General features: G+C 34.9%; 1 protein-coding gene across 1 annotated transcript in view; it reads right to left on the bottom strand.

Moving 5' to 3' along the window:
• Positions 1–16,248, bottom strand: part of COL24A1 (collagen type XXIV alpha 1 chain) — a 281,993-nt gene that overhangs the window by 191,278 nt on the left and 74,467 nt on the right. The window contains exons 14-19 of the mRNA XM_023758248.1: positions 14,370–14,414; positions 8,565–8,618; positions 8,443–8,487; positions 8,143–8,196; positions 6,644–6,697; positions 2,831–2,884 (exon numbers count right to left, since the gene is read on the bottom strand). Coding sequence (XP_023614016.1) covers positions 2,831–2,884; positions 6,644–6,697; positions 8,143–8,196; positions 8,443–8,487; positions 8,565–8,618; positions 14,370–14,414 — 306 coding nt within the window. The remainder of the gene's footprint in view (positions 1–2,830; positions 2,885–6,643; positions 6,698–8,142; positions 8,197–8,442; positions 8,488–8,564; positions 8,619–14,369; positions 14,415–16,248) is intronic.

Genomic DNA, 16,248 nt, shown 5'->3' with positions numbered 1-16,248 from the left:
TGACTCAAAGATAAGAAACCATTAAGGTAGCAGGATGTAAAGGTAATGTTCAGAAATCAATAATCTTCATATACTATACAGAAACCTATTAGAGAATAGAATGATAGAGAAAATTCCATTTACAACAGCAACAACAAAGATAAAATAGGAACAAGTTTAATAAGGAATGTACAGAAACCTATATGAGGAAAACTTTAAAACATTCCTGAAAAACACAAAAAAATAGACTTAAATGAAAGGTATACATTGTTCTTGGAGAGGATGATTCAATATATCACTGCTCCCTAAATTAATTTATAAATGTAAGTCAAACCTAATAAATATAATAACAATATTTTTTAGTGAAGCTAGATAGACTTATGGTAAAGTTTATATTGAAAAACAAGTACGCAAGTTTAGCAAGTAAAAATTTAGTCTTGTGTCCTCTCCCTCTCTCCCCCTTTACCTTTGCTCCTGTTACACATAAGTCAAAAACACCAGTCTGATCACTTCCTTCCCTTTCTTAAAAATCTTTCATCATTGCCTACAGGATAAAGTCTAAATTCAGCACAACATAGGAGACCTTTTATCTGAGAAAATTCATGTACTGTACAAGTAGAAACTTTCCTGGCTTGCTATAATATTAAACATATTAATTTTAAATTCTTGGACCTGCAATTCTCTTAAAAGCCTAATGTTGGATAAAAAGTGTTGCCTAATATATGATTGCCGACATATTTTATTCTTATGATCAAGAAGAAGTTACAATCTTTGGACTGGGCCCCGTTTCCCAAAACAACCTTGCATCAGTTCTTGGGAAAGCATAGGTTATGTCTTCAGCCCCATGAAAAAATGCAATACAGGTGAGGAGGACAAACGGTCACAGATTTGCTGAGTCAGGGCTCAGGACCCTGCATGACAAGTGCAGAAGGCAAAGCCAATGCAACAGTGCTCTGAATGGTGACTGCAAATCATAGTCTCAAAGGCAACAGAGAAAAGGAAACATCCCAGGAAGACCAAGTATTAAGTAAAAACATGGCCCATGTATCCTTTAACCTGACTTTATAAAAAAAGAAAATGATTCAAAACCACTCTAAGAGCAAGGAGGTGACACCGTCCTTCCTAGTGCACATACCATCTATAACTGAAGTTACAACAGAACAACCCATGTTCATCATAACAGCCTTCAAAGGTAATAAAAGGTAAATTAGGTTCTGTATCCTCAGTACGCGAAGACAGGTAAATACGATTCATTCCAGGAAGATTTGCGTAAGAGATGATTTTTAAAATGCAGGCTCATAAAAGATATGAACTTATATTAGTCTCTTAGTTACTGTTTTAATGACCCACTACTAACTGTTTTAATTACTCATAACAACTTCCTTCTTCCCAGAATGATTACATCCATATAGTGCTGTGTTTTACCTCCCGGCATCTCCCTATTAATAAAAGTAGGTACACAATGTAGTTTTTTTTTTAGATTTTTGAACTATCAATATACAACGTGTTTTAAATTTGACAATAAATAAGAAGAGACATTTGTTGAAGAAACTAGCCAACCCTGAAAGACAGTTGTGGAGTAACTAGATCTTACGGTTTACACAGAGAGTGAGAAAGCATTTACACAGAGAGTGAAAAAACATCCACACAGAGTTCCTAGAAGCAATGCCCATGGCTGCGGCACTGGGGGAACTTTATTGCTCTGAGTTATGTATTCTGAAGCCAAAAATTCATTTTCTCAGTTTCACTGCTGGGTCCATGATTCTGAGTTGGATGTATGTGTATGTGTGTGTTTCTACTAGCATGTGTATACAGGGTGTCCCCAAAAATGTATACACCCATTTTGAATAATTATACAGGCAGTGTTTATTAAAATACATTTCATTTTCAAAGTTGAGCTCTCAGCTATTACAGTGTGTATACATTTTGGGGGACACCTTGTATGAATATATATTTTGACATATTTCTGAACTAGAGTGAGCTTCAGCTCCCTGGGGTATGTATCTCTTTGACTCATTAAGTGAGTCAAAAACTCAAATATTTAAAAACTCAAATATTTAAAAACTCAAATATTTAAAAACTCAAATGTTTCACCTCAGAAGCTTATGTTCTATGTTGTAGGCTTGCAGGGGGGAAAAAGCCACTGTACATCAAGCATTAAGCCAAAGTCAAAATTTCAAAGAATACACAGCAAATTTGATGTATGTACCACAGACTTAATTGTACTTATTCTAAGGAATGGGATCCAAATTATATCTGCATATAGCAAAACTGGAAGCATTTTGCATTAAAAATTCAGTGCAGTTTACTAGAATGTCCTAAAATTTGATTACAAGGCCCAAGTATGTGTAATTTTTAAAAAAATATATTTTATTGATTTTTTACAGAGAGGAAGGGAGAGGGATAGAGAGTTAGAAACATCGATGAGAGAAAAACATCGATTAGCTGCCTCCTGCACACCTCCTACTGGGGATGTGCCCACAACCAATGCCCTTGACTGGAATCGAACCTGGGATCTTTCAGTCCACCAGAGCGACGCTCTTATCTACTGAGCCCAAACCGGTTTAGGGCAAGTATGTGTTTATTAATAGTTGTGCAGAAACAAATAAACCAGCTGTGATAGAATCAGGACTATAATGTGGCTAATAATACCTTTTTATTTTTTATTTTTAGGGGGTAACTGTCACATATCTCCTGACACAAAAGAAAACATTTAATCCAGACTATTTACAAAGATGTAAACTTTAAAGAGAACCTTTCTAAAGCCTATTATGTACAAACATGTTTTATCAATCAAATGTAATTCCTACTATTTTTCCCCAAATTTATCATCTTCCCACCAACATTTTACCTCTGGTCCTGGAAGGCCAGATGGTCCTTGGGGTCCTGGGTCACCTGCTTTGCCCTAAAATGGGGTAAGGAGGAAATACAAGTATAGACATTAATTTAATGAATACAATTTAAAGGGAAAAAGACACATGGTAAGCAGACAGCACTCAATATATTATGCCACACAAAGTTGTAATGACATTTCAGCACACAACACTAATATACTGTCAAACAAAGTTGTAACCACTATTCAGAAAGACTTAATTTGTAACCATGACTGTAGAGAATGTATTTAAATAACACGTGTTTGGATGTGATATACATTTATTCTTTAGTGTTAGGTATACAAACAATGTAATGATTTAAGGGCTCAAATAAAGAAAAAAAGTGTGTGTGTGTACATGTTACCCAGAGATAAGACAGTAAATTTGGACTCAACAGTGTAGGGAAATGAGGATGAAGAACTGCTTTCATAAATAATCACAGCCCCAGAACTGTCTCTGAAAACTTCTCTCTCCTTTGACACTGGAAGAGTCCTGGCTAAGTAATTCAGAATCACATGGATTTAAATGCTTGTTGCTTAATTTCTCCAAGTCTCCGTTTTCTCATCAATAAAACAGAATAATAATAACAACATTACTAACATACTTACAGTCACTGTGAGGTTTAAACGAGATAGTAAAGTGCTAAGCACAGTGCCTGGCACATAGAAAGCACTCATTAAATGTGAACCAGTTTTATAACTATTAAACGTTCCCGTCACATCCTCTCTCCTTTCCTGGATGAGGCACAGAATTTCTAGATTATTTTGATCCTTTAATTAAAAATTTGAGGATTTGGTTTCAATAGCTCTGAAGCCATTTCCCGGCATTCAGATATACAATGTGCAATCAGGGCTAGCGAGGAAGGTCAGAGGAAAGAGAAATGTGGATAAAGCCTGAAACCAGAGAGGGCTAGCCTTGCTCTCAAGAGACAAAAGCATAGAACGGGAAAGGCCAGTAGACTGATACCCTTGTTTTCACAAGAAAAAAACTATAGAATTCATTATTTTTGTCATTTTAAATTTCTATGTGAGTTTAAATTGGAATTAAATGGGCCTCAGATTATATACAATTGCAATATACAATATGGGTTCATCCACGTGCCCAGAAGTAAAGCACAGTGTTCCATCGGTACTAAATCCACTCATATAGTGCTGGAGTATCTGGATATAAAACAGTACACAATACAACTACTGCAATCGAATATGGATAAACATGATAAAATATTGGGCAAAAGTTCAGTTAAGTTCTCCTAAATAAACGAAATCACAATTCATCATCATCAGTACCTAGGAGTCTTAAATTCTTGAAATGACAAGTACCTTTCTTAGAGATGGAGCTGAGTTCTCACTGGGGCCCTCTAGTGGCCACATCCAAACAAGAAGCTAAATATGTAAGCTTTGAGGAAAAACTAGCATTCTACCCTAGGTTTTTGTTTTCAGAAAAGTTGACTGGCAACCAGATATTTAAAAACATAAATAGTGAAATAATTTTATTTTTTATTCAAATACATTTTTCATTTAAAAAAAAACTTGAACTACAAGTTTCCTTGAATGTCAATTCTCATTTATAAAAACTGAATTTTCAAGTATCTTTTAAAGAATTCAGTAATGATTAAGTAAACCTCTATAAATGACAACTTCTAATTAAAAAATAGAAAGGATATAAGATATACTATAATATAATTGTTTTCTCTGTTTCAAGGAAAGAAAATTTCTTAACACCCTCCGAGTGGTAGTTTTCTCTAGTTTTTAAGCATTTGCAGAGAGAAGGGGCTCCTATTCCAGGATGCAAAAAACCTTCCAAAACAGGACTTTTTTTTAATCTTGAAAATATTCTTTCATGTTACAATTTAGATCCATTTGGAAACAATATCAGTAACAGCAAAATCTTAGGTAACATAAAATAAAAAGCAAGAGATATAAAAGGCATTCTTTTTACAATAGTAAACACATGATTGAGTGTAGGCACTAAGTTGTATAGTTTGTTACAATACTATAGCTGATTCTGCGAAAGCAATTTTTCATTAAACAAGTGCCTTTCCTTCCATAACTAGTGAAAGTTTCCAGGTCAAACCCCTATAATTTTTTTATATTGATAAGATACAAACAAGTGGTAAAGTGTGAGTCTAAAGACAAGGTCATTTTACAAATATTAATTCATAAATCTCTACCCTATCTTCAATCCAAAATAAATTTTTTCAAAGATTTGATAAAACAAAAGATGGTCAATTATCACCTACCAAAGTAATCCCTGCTGACATTAAAAATTTTTTATTAGAATAGTATAGAAAGGTATAAAATGAGTAACTAAAGCCTTACCATTTCAGGCCCCGTTATCACTGCCCTAAAAGAATCAGGTTAGAGTTTCTAGTGACTTATTCCAGGAAAAAAATTTAAGGGTTTTAAGACAATGTGTTAAAGGTGAAACAGGCTCTCTGCCTTTTCTTTAGCTAGGCCTAGAGAAATATTAATAAGCACAATTGCTAAGATGGGAAAATATCAGAGTCAGAGTTGCAAGGAACCTTAACTATGAGATAGACTGGCTCTCATTTTAGACGAGAAACTGGATACCACAGTGATTAAATGCCAAGGTCAGAAAGGTCAGTATCAGGTCTGGGACTAAAATCTAAGTCTGTTTCTCAGATCAGTGATTCCCCCATCCCCATAAACATGTTATCAATATAAACTGAATCAAAGAGTAAGAAGACATTAAAACGGTTTTTAATATATGCAAGATACTTAACTCTCATTTTCCCAAGTACCTAATTGTAAAGCATAAGAGAATTATATTGGTATCACTGATTACTCAGGAAAACAACACTCTTTTTTGAATGTATATTGTAAAGTTATATCAATAAATTATAATGTTATATCTATTTTTTCTATCTACAATCACCTTCACCTTCATAGAGTTGTAATCAATATTAAAATACTAAATTTCAAAATGTTTAATCCTAAAGCAGTATGACAGCAGCTCAGAGCATGGGCTCTGACTTAAGTGATTAACTAGGTTTTCCACCTAACTGTGGGACCTTGAGCAAGTGAGGTAACTCTCTGTGCCTCTGTTTACCTAATCTATAAAACAGGAATAATAATAGTACCAACTTCCCATAATTGTTGTAAGGATTAAATTAGAGGTACAGTTCTTAGAATAGTGCCTGGTACTTTGTAAACACCCAGTAAATGTTAGCTATGATCATTTTTGTGATTTTAACCTGAAGGGATATACTTTTAACTCTTGTTTTAATCATTTTATTTAAATAATTGTAATTATTCAGTAATTTTAGTTTTATCATTTGTTGGGTTTCATGTTAACTACAATATAAGGTATCCTTTTTTCTCAACTAATTGATGCAGAGGGGTGTGGGGAAAAAGACAAGGAACTAGAATATTTGGACTCAAAAGAGAGTATGTCATGTTATCTATTTTTCAGAATGTTTCTTAATAAACAGATATTTGGAAAAATTAAAATATCATTTAAGGTACTTTATACTTTCTGGCTTAAAAGTCCATTGTTTAGTTTAATGATAAATCAATCAAAATCTTTAGGGCTCACAGAATTTTGGTTTTGCCCTGAGATAAGAGGGCTGGAGAGGGTGAGATCCAAAAGTCTACACATATGAATGGAAAACGTGAGGGATTAGCTATATATGCTAAAACTGAAGAGAGAAAATTCCAGCCTGGTAGGTTTATATACACTTTTTATATTCTACTAACACCACCAAGTTTCACGACTCATGCCATGGTGTGCATTCCCTTAATCAGAAAGAGCAAAGCAAAGGTCAAACCTACTGAAGGTCCCGGCTTCCCTCTCACGCCTGGTGGTCCTGGAAAACCAGTGGTGCCCTGAAAGGAGAGAATAGTATGGGGAAGAGAAAAGCTATTATACCCAACAGGCATATGTGCCTCTCATGTCGTGTGCTGCAAAATGACGTTTCAGTCAACAACAGATCACATATATTCACAGTGGTCCCATCCTATATAATAAAAGGCTAATATGCAAATTGACCAAATGGCAGAATGACTAGTCGCTATGATGCGCACTGACCACCAGGGGGCAGATGCTTAACACAGGAGCTGTTCCCTGGTGGTCAATGCACTCCTACAGGGGGGGCGCCACTCAGCCAGGCTCATGGCTGGCGAGAGCAGCGGCGGTGGTGGGAGCTTCTCCTGCCTCCACGGCAGCACTAAGGATGTCTGACTGCTGGCTTAGGCCCACTCCCCTAAGCCAGCAGTCGGACATTTCCTGAGGGCTCCTGGGCTGCGAGAGGGCACAGGCCGGGCTGAGGGACCGCCCCCCCCCCACCACCACCGAGTGAATGAAATTCGTGTACTGAGCCTCTAGTAAGATTATAATGAAGCTGAAAAATTCCTATCTCCTAATGATGTCATAGCCATCATAACATTATAGCACAATGCATTACTCGCATTTGTGGTGATGCTGGTGTAAACACACCTACTGTGCACCAGTCGTATAAAAGTATAACACAAACAATTATGTACAATATGTTATACCTGATAATGATAACAGATGACTATGTTACTGGTTATGTATTTACTATACTAAACATTTTACCATTATTTTAGAGTAAACTCTTTCTACTTATAAAAAATAGGTTTGCTGTAAAACAGTATACATCTTACACCAGCAGCTGCATATATCTTGTTTACTGAATCTCTTGATTGCATTATTTCCTCTTCTGCTTGATTTAATCTCATGTTTAATAAATTTAGTGTAGTCCAAGTGCACAGTGTTTACAAAGTGCCCAGTAGTTTACAGTAATGTCCTAAACTTTCACAGTCACTCAGCACTCACTCACTGCCTCACCAGAGCAACTTCCGGTCCTGCAAGCTCCATCCATGGTCAGTGCCCTACACAGGTGTGCTCCATTTTTTATACTGTATTTTTACTGTACCTTTTCTTTGTTAGGTATGTTTGCATACACAAATTCTGATCACTGTGTTACACTGGCCTGGAGTTTTCAGGGACTAACATGCTGTACAGGTTTGGAGCCTAGGAGCGCTAGGCTATCCTACCTGGGTTTGAAATCACCTAACGGGCATGTCTCAGAATGTATCCCTGTCGTTAAGCAGTGCATGACCGTATTTATAAACTACTAAAAAGAATTCATGCAAGTATTCTAAAAATGAGCAAACTGTTGCAAGCAAGACATGTAAAAACAGAATGATACCATGTCCTAACAAAAACTACGTGGTTCAAATAATGAACACTCTTTTCAAAGAGCTTGTACTTTTTCACGGGCTTAAAACTAATAGTAAAAACCAGTTACCTTGTCTCCAGGATACCCTGGCTCTCCGGGCTCCCCTGCCACGCCTTGTTCCCCCTGGAGAGCACATTTCACAGAAGCAATTAAGCTTTGCAAACATGGCCATATTATAAGGAAGCAAATGTTAATTACAAAAAAATAATTTCTCAATTTTCCTACTTCTGAGAAAATTTATATAATTGATAGTACAGATTAGAGCCCATATGTTAAAATAAAATATTTTATAAGTTGTGTTGGCTCAAAAGAAAAAAAAGGATATGTGATAAGAAATTATCTCTATGATAATGTAAATATTTAAGTCACCTTATCACCTTTGATTCCAGGAACGCCCTTATTTCCTGAAAGACCCTAGAAAATGAAAGTGACATTTTGTGACATCATAGAGACATTAAAGGTAAATATCCATTAGGCAAATAGAACCATACCTTTGGGCCAGGAATTCCAGAAGGTCCAATTGGCCCCACTAGGCCAACACTGCCCTGAAAAGCAATAACAAAGAAAGGTATCATTAAATATCCACTAAGATTAGAAAGAGAATATGGTAAAATTAATTAATTGATTAACCGAGAACAGTTTATCTCACTAAGCACATGTGCACTCTTCTTCAACAACCTCTTGCTCTCTCCATATTTAAAAATTATATCCATCTTCCAAACTTTAGTAAAGTCCATCCTATTTCCTAAGCGTTCTCAGAGTGGTCTAACTCACAAGGATCGTTCTCTTCCTTGAGTTCCTATAATACTTAATGTCCATGACATTCATCTTGAATATTTTTTCCAACTAGATAATAACTTTATTCTTCTGGGCTTAGCTCATTCATTTATCATTTAACATTTGTGAACATAATATGAATAAGATATAGTCATCAGTGTCAAAGTTCTTAGTTTAATGTTCCAATGCAAGATTCCCTAAAAACATAACTACCACTATCATCTCTTGCAAGCAAGAGTTAGAAAAACTTCTTCAACATGGTTTCTTAGAAGACAAAGGACAATAGCAACAATAAGGGTATTTGAAAACAAGAGTTGAAAAAATGGTGGACATCTGTTGACGGTCTGGGGAACAGATATAATTTTTGTGTCACTGCGCCTTCACTTTTGCCACCACTCTGTGCCTGCTACCATATCATCATCCATCCTGAAAGATGAAGTTGGTTTAACGTCTCTTTTATGATTTCAAAATGTTAACAAACTTTTAAAGGTGTATTTGTGACAATCCTGAAAATGTTGCCCCTTTAAGTTATAATCCAAATATCTTAGGGTAGCATCCTGGACCCTTACTACTCTTTCTCACCGTCTCCCTTTCCACTCCCCCTCCCCGGCCTCTCATTTGTCCCTGTTGGGTTTCCTCCTGTTCTTTTCTCTCTGTCTTTTTCTATCTTTTATATTTTTTCCCCTGACCCCTTTTGCTTATTGCTCCATTGACTTTGCTTTTATTCATTCTTTCTGTTTGCCTCTCATGGTGTTTTTCTCTTTTTGTTTCTTATTATGGTTCTTAGCTCTGCTTCTCCCATGAGTGTCTGTGGCCATGGCCTGTGAACCTGCGTTTCATGAGGCTTCTACCAACCCTTTCGGTGTCATCTCCTTCCATTTGTCCCTGCTTCCCTTTTACTTCTCTCTCCTCCAAATCCCACATTCTAGCCACAATGGACTCTTTCCCATTCTCTGAAATGCTCTCCCTTATCACATGTTCCAAGCCTTTGAAGATATGGTTATTTCTACTGGAATGCCCTTTTTCTACACTACTGAGTATACTGCACTGCACTTTTTTTTTGTCTTCCTAATCTGTGCACTCTGGGAGAGCAGAAGTGTGTTTTACTCACTTTTTTTTTATTATCTCCAAGATCCAACATAATAGTATTGAAATAAAGCATAGACTGAAAACTGGAGGAAGTAATCAACTTTAAAAATAAAATTGAAAACAGTCATTTCTAGAACTCTATCTCCCAACATAATAGAGCATTTCTAACAGTCTACATTTACATAATACAAATTTCAGAATGAAAAATATGACATCTTTACTTTTGGGTAAGTCCTAAAATCTATAAAATATAACTAAGATAAATTATTTCCAACATGCTTAATCCTGAAATGTATGGAAATGTGAGAGGTAAAGAGTAATACTTTCCAATTTAATAAACAGATATGCAATATTAATACACCATTGACAAATTCTGTCAATAGGAAAAATTATTCTTATAACTACAGAGGCTAGTTTATTCAAAGTTCACAGATTTAAAACTTATGATAGTATTAAAAATTCAATAAACATCTCTGTTTAGACTTGTATAATTATGAAAAGAAATATCTTATAAACAAATAATTATTTGTCATCCGATTGTTTTTTTCTACAGACAATATAATATTCTTAACTTTTATTTCAGTAAATTTATTCCTTTGCATAGTCTGGCATCTTCAGATAAATGTAACGTTGTATGCATAACATCCTATTTAACTTTTTAATGACCCTAAAAAATCACAAAATAATAGTAAGTTTTGGAAGATATCAAAAACATAAACATTATAATGGACTTAGTAAAATAGAAAATTAAAAATTAAAATGGTATGGGTATAGAAATTTCTAAGAAACATCAAATATTCTATAGCATGTCACAAGTTCTGTGGAAAATCCTACTCCTAAAAAACTATAGTCTTCTGAATGATATCCATGATAAGTTAAGAGCAGTTTTCAGTTCCACAAGGATAAACTAAGGTCCTTCAGCACTCCCTCCCTCTCACCCTTCTCTTCCATGAGAAGATGAAGTAGAAAGACTAAATAATTCCATGCATGGGAGCTTAGCTAAGAGTACCTGGGGTATAGCAACAGAAGTAGAAGTGCCTCCCACCCAGTGATAAATAAATAGGGAACTTTTCAGTCAAACTAAGTAAAGAAATAAATAGAGAGACCCAAGGATAGGTTCCTTATATGAAAACAGCAGCCACTGGCCAATTAGAGTTCAGATAAGTGAGCACATTGTAGGAAAGATTGTAAGTTCCACATTGGGCTTTTCTACCATACCCACCAACACTCACAGGAGAAAATCACTGTCATTAACTAAGAAAAGAAATGACAATAACAATCAGCTACATGGAAAAAATAATTTAGAAAAATCAATATCACCACTTGTCAGATACTATACTTGCCGGAAGGGAACACCTGAGAGATAAAGCAGAGGCTGCTGTTCTGGGCAAGCAGATAAACTATTTACTATGAAATACAAAAGTTCTGCGTTTTTCCTTTCAAAATGTCACTTCCCTCCATTCTGCTCATATTCCTCCACACTTCCTAGGCTACAATCCTGTTACTCCACTTTTCATCTCCCAAACACTCCATTCCTCCCCTCTCTGTGCATTTGAACAGCATTCTTCTTTCCAAGAGCCTTTGCTACTCAGCCCGACTCGTGCACAATCTTTGAGACATAGCTTAAATGGTTGCCTCCTTGGTGAAGCCAGCTCTGAATCTCTGAGATAACACAGACTGCTCCTTTCTCAGTGGCTTTATTTCAGTCCATAATAGCACTAATCACATTGTATGATATTGCTCATTTTTATTTCTATGCCATTAGATTATAATTGTTGCCAAAACCAGGAATATTAATTTGTTCATATTTAGGCCTAGCATCTAGTTCAGCATTTGACACGTCGTAGGTGCTCATATTGTTTTAATTTTAAAATGTAATAAACATAAAAAAGATGGAGTAATACTGCTCTATCTAGTTTATAGATATGTATGAGAAAGTACTTTGCAAAGTGCACAACACCATCTATATCAGTGTAGAAGAGATGAGGATTATAAAGGTGACTAGAGGCCCCATGCACAAAATTCGTGCAAGGAGCTTGGCCCTCGCAGCACTGCCTGCCTCGGCTGGCCCTTGCAGCCCTGGCTTCACCCGGAAGGTCATTCGGACAGTTGTTCTGCTGTTCAGTCTAATTAGCATATTAGCGCTTTATTATATAGGATTGTTAGTGTCATTAGCAATTTTAATTTCTGTAGAAGCTCTCCAATTTACCAAAGGGTGGGTAGAGAGAGAGAAAGAACAGAAAATGCAGTTATTTTTACTGAGCACTATTATGTGTCAAGCACTGTGCTCCATACTGGATCTGAAAAAAAAAAAAAATGAATGAGTTAACCATTAAGCAGAAAAGTAGAGGTAGAGGGTTTCAGGTAGACAAACTAGGTAAAGGCCCTCTAGTGGGCAGGCTGCATGACAATTGAGAATGAACAGCTTTGTTAGTGAACAGACTGTTCTCAAAGTCTAGACATGTTAGGCCACGCTAAGAATTTTGGTCTTAATCTTAAGAGTAATAACGGCAGCTTTTGAGCTAACCAACATAATGCAAATGGGTTAAATGAAGGCATGACCTCCCTTCCCCTGCTCCTTTTCTCTCCCATTGATAAGGCCACTGACTACCACCTACAGGTTTAACGTGATTCTAAGTTCGGAGAAAGAAAGAAAAAAGAAGGTCCTTTGAGCTCCACCTTTACATAGAGCAGTGGTTCTGAACCTTCTGGCCCTTTAAATACAGTTCCTCATGTTGTGACCCAACCATAACATTATTTTCGTTGCTACTTCATAACTGTAATGTTGCTACTGTTATGAATGGTAATGTAAATATCTGATATGCAGGATGGTCTTAGGCGACCCCTGTGAAAGGGTGGTTCGACCGCCCACAGGTTGAGAACCGCTGACATAGAGCTTCTCATGAAGCCCAATAAAATCGTGTGTGACAGATAGTATACATTTTAAGGTAATACAAGTTTTGAGAAGGTGGTGCAGCACCAGGGGTAAATTTTGGACTCTAGGTGTAGATCACATGGCTTTAAATCCAGGCTCAACACTTATAAGCTAAGTGGTCTTAGGTTGTTCTAAGAATTAAATGATATAACACATTTTTCATAGGATTACACAGAAAATACTAAATAAAAGTGAGCTGTTATTGCTATTTTTATTATCTGTACTATATTAGTATCATAAAAGAGAACCGTTTAAATGTCTTAGACTTTCTCAGGTTCTTTGACTCTCAGTTCTATACTCTCACCATCCAAAACGGCAAGTTCAAACTTGTGATGTTGATTGTTACCATAGTTCCAATAACTGAACTCCTGATATTCCTTTGGCCAAGATGTTACCTTCTGCCTTGGAGTAGTTAAGGTGGGAAAATACCCATTAAATTGGAGTCATAAGACCAGTGTTCAAGTTCAAGCTAAAAATATTACAGATATAATTTATGGCATAGAATTCCAGTGTCTTAATTATCTACTTCATATGTTAGAGTAAGTCCTAAATTGATTTTTAAGGAAAATCTTATCTCTGCCCATGGTCATGGCCTATGTTTATGTGGATATGAATAGTTTACTTTTAAGATTTTATTTTTATTAGGCTCCTTATTTTCATAAAGTATGTTAATTTTTGCTTTTAGCTCAATTGAATGTTAAAGCATATAGTTCTAAATACCAGTATATATACATATACATATACATATACATATACATATACATATACATATACATGTACATGTACATGTACATATATACATATGTAATATCATTAACCATTTGCTTGGCTGGCAGAAATATATTTATGAAGCTATATCAGAGGTAGTTGTCTATTTACTCTAATGAATAATCTAAAATTATCAGAAAGCTACATATCTGGACTACATTGCTTTGACCTCCGCAGAACAGCTTATACTAAACTGTGCTTTGCCTACAACAGACACTCCCGTGAAACTCAGAGTTGAAGTCACTGTATAAAATCTGATTAAGTGGACAAACAATATATCACTTATACTTTTAGTATAATAAATAAATTTGATATTAAAATGTTTAATGGCATTGGTGAAGTCTGGCTCCTACCTTTTGTTCAGGATAGTTTTCCTAAGCATTTATTCAATTTTATTCCATAAATAAAGTCTACAGTTACCCATAACTATATGCATCTATCCAGACTAGATGATCAGAAAAACTATCTCAAAGGAAAGAAATGACTGTTCTGTCTTATACTTTTAAAGAGACAGGTTCTAGATTAAGTAACATTTAATGACAGGAATAAATACATATGTACACATATATCTGTAGAAATTTATTTCAGCTCATCATAAAGTATAATTAATATTTTTATTCATACTATTGGTCTAATTTACATTAGAAAATTACATGTGAACAAGGTAGATAACAAACATAAATACACAAGAAAATATTTTATAAGAAGGATGATATTTGATACTCACTCTAAGCCCAGGAAATCCAGGAGGACCAATGCTACCTACAAGTCCCTAAGTAAAAGAAATGTGCATAACTGGTTAAATATGATTCCAAAATACTAAGCATATTTTCTAAAGATGAAGACAAAACTTTCTTGGAAAAAAGATATCAGTTTTTAACTTCTGCAGCTAACTTCGAAAACTTCCCTACTCTTATGCATCCTCCTAAGAAGTACAAATCTCTGGTGGCAGTTTATTTTCTTCAAAAGTGCTCCAGGTTCCATGCCTTTGGCTGTTAGGACTACCCAGCCTAGGATATAGATTCCTCTCTGTCTCCCATGTATCTAATAACGGAAATAAATCCCATTAGTAATCAGCATTATAGATATAACGAACCCATATATTGGTCAGTATATAGTGTTAGAAGAACCTTTTCAGATGGTTTAAAACACTATCAACTCTGGGGGGTGGGGGGAAATGGGGGATAATGTAATATCTTAATCAATAAAGAAAAAAATTAAATTAAATTAAAAAAAGAAAAAACACTATCAACTCTTTGAAGTACATTATTTAAATTTTCTAGATATGAGTTTTCTCATTATATAATAGGAATATTTGTTCTCATTGTTGTAAAGATCACAATTAAAATTGTCATATATATAGAAGATTTTGAAAATTTTCATAAAGCATTATACAAATGTAAGAAATTACCAACATTGTTAAATTATTTAAATGAGATTTCAAAACAGTAGGCTTCCAATTGATTTGTGATGGGTCTTTGTGATGGTCTTTTGAATTCACATTTTAGTCTTTATGATAATTTTTTATCCACTCCATGTCAGTGGTACATTATTTATATGGTTACAAGGCTCAAGAAGAGTCCTTCACTTTTTTTGCATTTCAAATTTTTTTAACCTACAAATTGATTTTTTTTGGTTTTTGGTTTCCTAATTATTTTTTAAATTTATCTTTATTGTTGAAGGGTGGGCTGGAGGGCTCAATGGGGAAAATGGGACATCTGTATTACTTTCAGATTGTTTTTAAACAACAGCATAGTATAAACTATAGAGAATTATAAACTAATATACTGAAAATATCCAGTTTATCCTTGCATTTTAAAGATCTTTAAAGACTCAAATGTTCCTCAAGAAGCATTATATTTTAAACAAAGAACAGATTTCAAAAAGGAAAGTTTTAAATATTGTAGGAGTCCAACCCTAACAAACTTTATGTACATTTTACTGACAAAATATTAAATAAGATTTATACTAGTGTACTTGCACACTAGTTATGCAAGTACAGTTGTGTGCCTCACAATGGCGTTCCAGTAACAATGAACCGCACATATGTCAGTGGTACACTACATAGCCTCGGTGTGTGGTAGGCTGTACCATTTAGCTTTGTGTAAGTGCCATCTATGATGTTCACACAATGATGAAATCACCGAACGATGCATATATCAAAACACTTCCCTGTCATTGGGTGCTGCATGATTGAATATAAATGATATTAAAGAAAAAAGTAAATAATGCTTACTTTATTAGCTTGAAATGGAAAGCTCCCCAGAATTATGGGCAAGAGAAAGATAGTAAACACTCTATCTAAGACACCATTATAACAAATAAAACTTTGACTAAATTCACTAAATAAGCTAATATAGCTATACTTTATAAAAAGAAATAAAAAAGAAACTATTTTCAAATACTTTATTTTAAGCATAAATGCTAGTAATTTACCTATGTCTAAATATAAGAACTATGCCTAATTTAGGCTTTAAGGGTTTTGTGGTTGATTCTAATTTCACCTTAAACGTTTATGAAAAAAAATGTGTGCATGGCATAAATTGGGAGATAGTTATTGGATGCTTTTTGAGGGCAAAAAGTGAAGGTATTTCTACCTAGTGTCA

The sequence above is a fragment of the Myotis lucifugus genome, unplaced genomic scaffold (genome assembly GCF_000147115.1).
Source record: "Myotis lucifugus unplaced genomic scaffold, Myoluc2.0 scaffold_126, whole genome shotgun sequence".
NCBI classification, from domain to species: Eukaryota; Metazoa; Chordata; class Mammalia; order Chiroptera; family Vespertilionidae; genus Myotis; species Myotis lucifugus.
The sequence above is the reverse complement of the archived record's forward strand: the minus strand, read 5'-3'. Positions and strand labels throughout refer to the sequence as shown.